Below are 10,172 nucleotides of genomic sequence, written 5' to 3'. Positions count from 1 at the left end.
ATATATATTTTAACTATATTTATTACTTTGTTATATTTACCTGTATGTGTCATAATAAACATATTTTCTTTCTTTCTTCTTCTTTCTTATTCAGCGCATTATATGCGCGAATGTGTAAATATGGTACAAGTGAGATTCAACGAAATGTGTCCCTGCAAAAATTTAAAACCATTTCCAGCGTGAAACAGCTGTACCGCACCGGGCTAATGAGCTACACGTCCATCTTCCATCGGAGCACTTCGTATTTGATCGGGATCAGCTTGGGTTTGGCCCTCAGGAACCCCGCACGGCATAATAAGGTAGGACAATCTTTTCGATTGGGTTATGTTTTGAGTTGTTTCGATTGTTTCTATTCGTTTATTTTTAAGAATTTTAAAAATAAAAATGTTTATTCCACGACGCCAAAAGAGGGGTGTGATAAGTAAGATAAGTATATGGCATCGTACATCTTAAACGGATGGACCGATTTCGATGCAATTTTATTTAATTGAAAGTCAGTTTAAATAACCGTAGTATGTATGATGAAAATCAGTCACAGATGGCGACCGCCATAAATTTCCGACCATTCCCTCTTAATATTAGTATCAAATACCTGACTAGTAAAAAGAATTTTGAGTCAAATTTCAAATATAAGATGGCTACACAATAAGTTGACAGTTTTTTTTAATGTTAGCATAATCTTATTCTTTTGGATTACTTTTAATTGTTAATAAGTTTTTGTAAAGCTGTAAACTCTTAGTATGTTACGATACCTATAAACAGAAATTATCTATTGAATAGCTCAATTAGGCATTATGTAGTGCCTAAATAATAACAACAATAAAAGACCATACTGCGCTTTATCCCATATTCTCCAAAACTGAGCTGGCATGAAAAAACAATATGCCATATATCGATAATGGCGGGCCTTCCTCTTCCGCAAACGTATGCAGTATGAACAATGACACCAAGATTACCATGACAATGCGGAGTGCATTCGAGATGACATCTGTAAGCAAATAGATCTCGTTTGCTTGTGGGAATGTGGGCATAAATATCAAGTGCTATGTTCTCTTGTATGTTGATTTTGAATGGGCAAATAGTTATCTGTATGTTGGAGGAGGCATTTCTGGTTATTGCATTTGTGTGTATTGTCATTTCGTTTAAATGCATATTGTATACATTTAAACGTTTGAAGATACCTTTATCCTACATTATGCCACAAATACTTTATTATTCAATAAACTTTGCGGTTTTTATTTCTCAATCGTTACATCACTAATACTTATCTTTACCACTGTATTTTTTGAGAGTAGGATATTGTAATGATTTATTTTTCGTATATTATATAATTTTTATTAATTGTGTCTATTCAGAAGCCGTTTTTTCTATCTATGATCAACATAATTTAGTTACTTGTGAAAATTATTAGAATTGATTTTATATTGTATTTTAAAGTTGCTCTAAGATATGAGAGAATCATTCACATTCTGGCTTGGAATTTTACATACGTGCGTACTGGATTAGTCCATTCCATGTGAGTCATTTTGATTATCATATACAAAACGCACATGATTATTGATGTTTTCTATTTAGGAAATTTGGTTTTTATACCTTTATAAGCTTGATGTAGTACCCGAGTCGTCATCACGCGGTTTTCCCATGTAATTTTGCCAAATTTATCATTTGTTTATCATAGATGAAAATGAACTAAGTTTTTTTTGTGACAGAATTCTGAAATTAAACTACTGTTTATGGTATCGATGAGAGGCGATATAGCTATATATAGTCTATTATCTTTAAAATCGGTAGTTCAATTAGCAGGAGTGTGAATAAGGTATCTAATTTCACCAGCCTCAAATTATATCTGTACCAAATTTCATATAAATTGGTTCGATGATTTAATCGTGAACAAGAGACCGTCAGACAGATGTCAGATCTAAAATATCAGTAGAAAAATTTGATAGTTTTCATCATCCTTTGTTACCAGCTCATCACCATAATCGGTTGGGTGATCAGCACCAGCCTGTGGGGGGTCGTGCTATGGGCGGGTTACGACAGTGGCTCCTTCACCTACCAGTATAACGCGACCTTCGCGGCTCAGTATGCGGCGCTCGTGCCGTTCGCGAGCGCGCTGGCCTTCGCGTGGCTGGTGTATGCTGCACATAATGGGTATAGCGGTGAGTTTGGGCAATAGTTTCTTGGAATCTCTTTTGGATAAATTTTGTCTAAATCTGTTTGATATTGGACGTTTTGGCTTTAATAGAATATTGATTTATTTAGTAAATTTTATTATTTAAATTGTGGTCTTTTGAATATTAGGTTTCTATGTTATTTAAATGGGATTTTTTTTAATATATTAAAGTTACAAATTGGTATAAGAAAGTTTTTCAATAATTGTCAAGTTTTTACTAAGCTGAACTTTATGAGTTTCAAATTTTATCTTTCTTCTTAGATATACAATTTGTGTATTACTTGTTTTTAATACATAATTTCATGTTTTATTGCATCATGATTTCTTTTTTATTTTAATTAAAAAATAATGACCGACAAAACAAATATATTACAAAGTGCTGCGTTTTATTAAAATGGTAAAAAATATACTTACTGCATTAGTCAATCACTAAGAGGGAAATTATTGTCTTTTCTTTACCCATTTATTAAGTTGGCAACACATTCACCTTTCCTTTGGTGTTGTGGATACGAGTAGGTGACATTTATCGCTTAATATCAGGTGACAATGCCCGATCGCCTGCCTAACATAAAAATTAGTATTTCTTTCAGGCACTGGTCCCAAATTATATGATAATTTACATGGTTCAAATTATCATATGATTTTAATAATTTGAGACCATTCTTTAAACAAGTCATTTCATTATTTCCAGAAACCCTGTCTAGTGTACTATGCAGCCGACCGCTTCTTTTAATCAGTCGATTATCTTACGCTCTCTATTTAACCCAGTTTATCGTATTTCTGACAAACGCAGCTACGGTCAAGACATCAAGGGAATTTAATCTTCTAACTGTAGTGAGTAATTTATTATTTCTAGGAAAATAGCAGAAGCAGAGACTTGATTGGTCTAAGATAGACAACATAGACTTATTCATAAAGAATTTTGATTAATTATCAGGCTAGAAAAATGAATTAAAATAGAAAAAATGTAAGCATGAGCCAAGATTTCAACCCCGCTGTACGATGCATCTTTTTTATTCTTTCCAAAAAATTATATAAAATATATGAGTTGCTATAAAATTAAAACTAGCTAAACAACTAAAAAGTTATCTTAGTCAATGCTATTTACTTTTTTTTAACATTCTAATTATTTTTTATAACAACGACTTATTTACAAATTTATCTAAAGCAACAGTTATAATAATTTTACTCTGTTATTTTTCTAAAATTCTTCATCTACAATTTAATTTTCCATTGCAGTTCGAGTTGCAAGAAATCGTTGTGATATTTCTATCAGCAATCGTTCTCACCCTCACACTGGTTATTCCGATGCAATCACTCCCCAATGTGTTCTTCAAAGAAGGCAAACAAGAAGATCAGGGGAATTCAGAAACAGATGCCAATAATGAAACAACTAACGATGTAACACATGAGAAGCCTCAAGTAGCAGAAGAGAGAAGAGAAGAACCAGCAAAAAGAAGGTCATTAGTTGCTCATAGAGAATTGCTCGAAGAAATACCCGAAGTTGAAGTCGAGTATGAGATACAAAGAGAAAGAAGTCTAGAAGAAATTTTGGAAGAGGAGGATGATAATTTAGAAGAGGAAGATGACAGGATGGAAGATGATTTAGAGATCATTGAAGAGGAGCAAGGTGAGGAAGATTGGGAAGGAGAGGAGTTGGGTGGGACCGGAGAGGAGTTGAGAGGGAATGATCGAGAACTCGACGAGTGGGAGTGGGCGAACGGGAACCGAAGTGGTGCTCAATATTATCGCTACAGCAGATAGCTGAAATGTGAATAAAATTCATTAAAATAGATTGATTTTTATTTATCTCTGAAATTTCTAAAGATTATCTTAATATATATAAATTACGTGTCACGTTGTTTGTCTACGATGGGCTCTTAAACTACTCAAACGAGTTTAATCAAATTTGCACACCACGTGCAAATTGATAAAACTAAAATGATAGGAAAGTTTTATAATTGTTCAAATACGATAAATAAAAAACTACCTGTGCGGAGCCGGGGCGTGCAGCCAGTAAATTTATATAGTTATTGGCGAAAAATAAAATGAACTGTGTGATATGTTATTAGAAATTACTTATTTATTTATTTATTTATTACTCTTTAACAAAAATTGTACAAGAAACTTAAAAATATATACATATATTAATAACAAGTAAAACAGAAGAAGAGTACAATTTGTTGGGCGGCCTTATCACTCAGAAGTGATCTCTTCCAGGCAACCCGGGCAAAAGGTAACAAGCATTATTACCTTTTGCCCGGGTTGCCTGGAAGAGATCACTTTTACTTATTTTGTTATGGTTCTGAAGAAAATGTATTTCATGATAATATTGTTTGCCTCCAAAAATTTAATTGCATTTAGTATTGCAGATTTGATATTTTCATGGTTTTTATAGAAGACTAGCTGCGCCCCGCGGTTTCACCCGCGTAAGCCTGTATCCCGTAGGAATATCGGGATAAAAAGTTACCAATATGTTATTCTAGTTGTCCACCACGTAACGTACCAAATTTCATTGTAATCGGTTTGGTAGTTTTTGCGTGAAAGAGCAACAAACACACACACATCCTTACAAATTTTCGCATTAATAATATTAGTAGGATATAGAAAAGATTATTCAGATATATTCTATCAAATGAAATCGCTCTATTATGTTCGTTATAAACAATAAAATAATATACCAGCTTGGGATAACATTAAAATTGAATGAGTTACAAGCTAATACTTATAAACTTCAAATTATTATTTATTACAATAAGATGATGCTTAACGACCTTTTTAGGTTTAATATATTCTGATTGGATCAATCGTTCTGGTTATAACGAGTTATGTGCAAACAAATTTCACTCAGCAAACAGATCAGTTACGCATTTTTTTTTTCTTCATCAATATTTAAAGAGGAACATGTAATTGTCTGTGTGTAATGACTTGACTATATATTTATTTTCAGGCTAAATAAAAATAAATAATTACATATGTATATTTATCACTTGCCTTAAGATTGACTTTGGTAAAGTCCCATTTTTGATTCCACAAAAGACAAAAAGCGGGAAATAAATTAAACGAGACACATGCATCTCAAAAATTATTAAGTTATTTATTTATTTCTATAGGTATATTGATATTGAAGCACTGAACGTCGAGAAAGTAAAACTAATCTTGATAAGTCGTTCTTAGAAATATATGTATCTCTGAACAGAGTGAATTAAAAAATTTTTGAATGTAGAAAAATAGCTAAAGCAACAACATATCTATATAAATAAAAATGAATTACCAAATATGTTGCTTAGCGTTAAACTCGAGAACTACTTGACTAAATCCGTTAATTTTTTTACGATTTTCTTATAAATAAGAAAGGTTTTATGGACAGAAGAAACGTACCATGAAGCCGGGGCGTTTCGCTAGTCTCAAATAAAAGGAAAAATGTGGGATTAATAATCATTGCAACTATGAAAAAAACAATTACAATCATACAAAAATAAATATAAATAGTTTAATCTTATATATGGAATATTTTTAATTAGAAATACATTTTTACAGACTCTTTAAATCTAAGGGAAAGAAAAAATCATTTGCTGATGATTTGCTGGTCTTCGCGGATGGTTTTGTGAAAGACGCAGGTTCAAATGCTGTCTCATTATGCTTATACGCATAAAATTCTCATGTCACAATATTAGTTACCACACTCCTCTACAACGGATGGACCGATTGTCATGATTAAAATGAATAAAAATTGTGTGCATATCGGGTAGATCTGAGAATCGGCCAACATCTATTTGTCATGTCTTTAAACGATAAGAGTAAGGCAGAACTGCGCTTGTCGGGTTAGCTAGTAATTATATATAATAGTAGATAATTCAAATATCTAAATGCTACTTTTTATATAGATGTAATATGAAGCCAGGGCGAGTGATTGGTATAGTTGATTAACAATGCATAATTATTATTAAAAAAAAAACAAAACTGCCATCAAAGTGTCAGAACTATACCATATTGAAATGTGATCACATGGGAGGCACCAGCTTTCAAATAAAATCATAAAATCGGTTCACTCAGTAAAAGTTTATGAGACAACATACACAAAAAAAATGCAGTTGAATTGACAACCTCCGAAATATGGACTTTTAAGTCCGAAATATAAATTTTTGTCTATATAATGTTTCTTACTTTCTGGCGGTTTTTCTTACGAAAAATGTAATTTAAAATATTACGCAACTTTAAGCGTTAAGGCAATTATGCCTACACTACTTATAAAAGTGTGATAAGAAGCAAAACATTAAAATCATTCATTATAACGTAAAAAATCGACGAACACATATTTTTGATAATATACACGCAATATATTTCAAAGGATTTTCCTCGAAAGCTGTCCCACCGCATTCTTATTATGATTCTCATAGACCACTCTAGTTGGAAATAGCGTGAAACAATGAAGCGATGCAAGCAAGTATTAGATACTTGATCGGCGACATATTCCATTGATCGAATCCTGCGTTCAGTCAGTGTTTAGCCGCGCGCGCGCACGCAGGCATTATGCTCAAGATCACTGTAGTCCTTTTATTTGCGTGCGCGATCGCCGCGGAAAACAATGACACAGATATCGATAAGCAAGTACTCAAACGCCTAGCCACAGTTATAGGTGATAACAAGAATCTCGATCCTAGAGATGTCACCCGCTTATATCGTACCGCGCAGGTTTTGGGTATAGATAAAGACTTGGTTGATAAAATATTCGAGAGGGTGAATGAGTCAGATCGAGTAATCCATAAGGATAAGGGTTATAATGTGTATTCGGACGCGGAAAAGGGCCCGCTGGGAGAATCTCCTGATTACGCCTCGTCCGTCGTCCTGGCCAGTGATTTGCTGTCTTTAACGAGTGCTGTCAGCAATGTTGCTGATAAACTCTGCAGGGAGCAGGGCTATCGGTTTCTGGATGGTTTGCTGTCCAACAAGCGATGGGCTTTGAAAAGTAAGTGCCAGTTATTTCTTTAAACTGAACAGTTTTAAAAATATTTTAATTGACGGATGTTTATAGTGATGTAATCATTTTATTTGTTTTAAATAAAAGTGCAAATTGAATCTAAAATTTATTATTTACATATTAATAAGTTTCACATTTGTGTAATATGATAAGTTATAAATAAGGAGTTATAAGTGTTGATTCACGATTAATATTTTCTTTAACACGACGTTTTGTTTAACATATAATTGAAAAACTGGACATTAGGCGTATTTATTAAATGTTGATTGACCGGTTTCATCTGAATATCGATTAATTGCGATTAATCTTTTTTATTATTTTTGCTAATGGCATAGTAATATGACTTAGACATAATTTTTTTAAATTTCAATAATTAATTACAAAATGGTAATTGAAACAGAAGTAAAAATAAAATATAAGTGGCGAGATCCGAAGAATGATTAAAGAACCTCTCAAAAATGTTACGCCCACGGTGATATCAAATTGTACAATAAATTTAACATCAAAGAATTATTTGTAAATTTATGGATATTTATTATGTAAATTATCATAAATATTATGTCATTCTGACAGGATATTATAATAGACCGGAAGTTATCACAATAGATAGCCTTTAGGACGACTCTACTTATAGCAAGGTTTTGATACAACCTTCTCTTGAGGAAAATTATAGACATTATTTTTAACTTTATTTGACGTTACATTAAAATAGATGTTACTTTTTACAAATAAGCCATTTATTCCAACTTAAACACAAACATTTATTTATTTAATTAGACTTCTTATAAAAGCACTTGAATCGTCATAACATAGTTTTAACATTATTAGTTTTTGTAGACACATTTTTACTGTTATAGTTTTGTAATTTGATTGGTAGCATCAGCCTATACATGTCACTGCTGAGACACAGGCCTCTTATGAGGGTTCAGGCCATAATTCACCAGGTTGGCCGGCCAAGTGCGGGTTGGCAGATGTCGCATGTCGTCGAACTTTTTGATTCTTGGACATGCCGGTTTCCTCACTATGTTTTCCTTTACTGTTTTAAGCAGTGGTAATGTTATCCACATGTGCAGATATATTGAAAAATCAAATTATTCCCTGCACGCTCACCCGGTCCCGAACCCCGAATTATCGATTTTGTCCGTGGTTCTCACCACTGAGCCACCACTGCTTATGTAATTGATTGTCCGGTTCATATATGTCAGGTAACTTCATAATTCCCATCGAAACTTACTATGGTAAGTTCTATATTCATATGGCGAGTTCCCTCGTGGTACTATAGTAACCAATATAAAATTAAATATCCTCATTAAAACACTGCCACTTTGAAAAAAATATTAAATAACTGGTGTTGTTTACTTCCTTTTTAATATTATGCTGTTGAATTTTATTCCTTATAAGTAGTTGGATATATTTCAACTTAAAAATTATATTATTAAATTTTTATTCCGTTTCCTATGCTATTTTATTAAGCACTAGCTTTTCCCTGCGGCTTCGCACGCGTTTATTCAGAGTATATTAATAGATGTTATTATACATATAAACCTTCCTCTTTAATCACTCTATCTATTAAAAAAACCCCATCAAAATCCGTTACGCAGTATTAGATTTAAACATACAAAGGGACATAGGGACAGAGAAAGCGACTTTGTTATATACTTTACGTTACTACTAGCTGCACCCGGTAAACGCTGTTCTGGCTTACTCTGATCATTTAGAGGTATGAAAAACAGATGTTAGCCGATTCTCAAACATACCCGATATGCACACAAAATTTCATAAGAATCGGTGAAGCCGTTTCGGAGGAGTATGGCAACGAAAACTGTGACACGAGAATTTTATATATTAGATGTAGTAATATTATCGTGTCTCCCCTTATAATAGTTCGTATTGTGTATTAATTATTTCTGTGGGTCAGCTTATTTTATCTTTATACTACTATTAGCTTTAAAAATAATTCAGCAATGATGCATATTAATGATAATTTAAAGATTAAACTAGTAGGCGATGTCACAATATCGAACTTTTTGTCCTTATCAACTTTATAATGTAATGTATATTGCTTGATTTACATATGTATGGCAGTTTTGAGCTATTAAATAAAGAAAATATGTTTTTGCCGAGCGACAATTTTCCAATATTTAGTCTCATGCAAGATAAATATATTTTATTGAATTGTCTGCTTATATAAATACAGAAATTGCCTTTATACTAGGTAAATAGTAAATGCTATTTAAAATAGGTATTAAATAATTATTCCCCTTGGCGACGTCACGTCTTGTCAGACTACCGATTTGATTATTTTATGTTATTTTTTTACTATAGTAAACAGATACAAATTGTGCAAATTTAAAGGAATTTTTTTGAACTAAACCACTACATTAATAAATACCATTATCGTTACTGTTTGATTCTCTGCATGAAATAGAAAATTATATTAGGTTAAAGTCATATCGTATAAAATTAACTCTGTTATTTTTTAGTTAATGTAAAGCAGAGATTATCAAAAGCACTGCGCCTTCTCTTATTTACTGTAGAGCACAGCAGAGCTTCACACAAAAGGAATAACCGAATGACACATTAGTGCAGAATTAATCACAGATACAATATAATGTTGCCAACACGTTACAATTACTACAATTAAAAGGTTGCGTTCTAAATCCTATCATTATCAGACATCGGAATATTTTTATGCTGTGAAAAGCGAATCGTGGCGTCATGCCAATACAAATTGTTTGACGTTGGATGTATGCATTAAAAGTAATGTTGCAAAAGGAAACGTGACATAAAGATAAACTAAGCTGAGGAAGCCTTCAATTGATGCAAATAATTATTCTGTGTACAAATAAACAAAATTAGTCATCGATTATGTTTTAAATATATGGAATTGTTTTAATATTTTCGATATGTAAGTATATAGTATTGAAAGACTGACTTATAGTTATGTATAATAATGGAATTATATAATACTTTACTTATTTCCATAAATTTACATGTATGTAACGCAATTAAGATTTG

The 10,172-nt window shown here is 32.3% G+C and overlaps 2 protein-coding genes across 2 annotated transcripts in view; both read left to right on the top strand.

Annotated features, from left to right (window-relative positions):
* LOC119833522 (nose resistant to fluoxetine protein 6-like) overlaps positions 1 to 3,966 on the top strand; it is an 18,067-nt gene extending 14,101 nt beyond the window's left edge. The window contains exons 9-12 of the mRNA XM_038357571.1: positions 179 to 299; positions 1,970 to 2,159; positions 2,865 to 3,007; positions 3,413 to 3,966. Of these exons, the coding sequence (XP_038213499.1) occupies positions 179 to 299; positions 1,970 to 2,159; positions 2,865 to 3,007; positions 3,413 to 3,937 (979 nt within the window). The 3' untranslated portion in view covers positions 3,938 to 3,966. The remainder of the gene's footprint in view (positions 1 to 178; positions 300 to 1,969; positions 2,160 to 2,864; positions 3,008 to 3,412) is intronic.
* Positions 3,967 to 6,668: 2,702 nt separating this feature from the next.
* Positions 6,669 to 10,172, top strand: part of LOC119833293 (nose resistant to fluoxetine protein 6-like) — a 30,315-nt gene continuing 26,811 nt past the window's right edge. Inside the window, exon 1 of the mRNA XM_038357276.1 lies at positions 6,669 to 7,142. Within this exon, the coding sequence (XP_038213204.1) occupies positions 6,707 to 7,142 (436 nt within the window). The 5' untranslated portion in view covers positions 6,669 to 6,706. The remainder of the gene's footprint in view (positions 7,143 to 10,172) is intronic.

The sequence above is a fragment of the Zerene cesonia genome, chromosome 17, assembly GCF_012273895.1.
Source record: "Zerene cesonia ecotype Mississippi chromosome 17, Zerene_cesonia_1.1, whole genome shotgun sequence".
NCBI lineage: Eukaryota > Metazoa > Arthropoda > Insecta > Lepidoptera > Pieridae > Zerene > Zerene cesonia.
The sequence above is the reverse complement of the archived record's forward strand: the minus strand, read 5'-3'. Positions and strand labels throughout refer to the sequence as shown.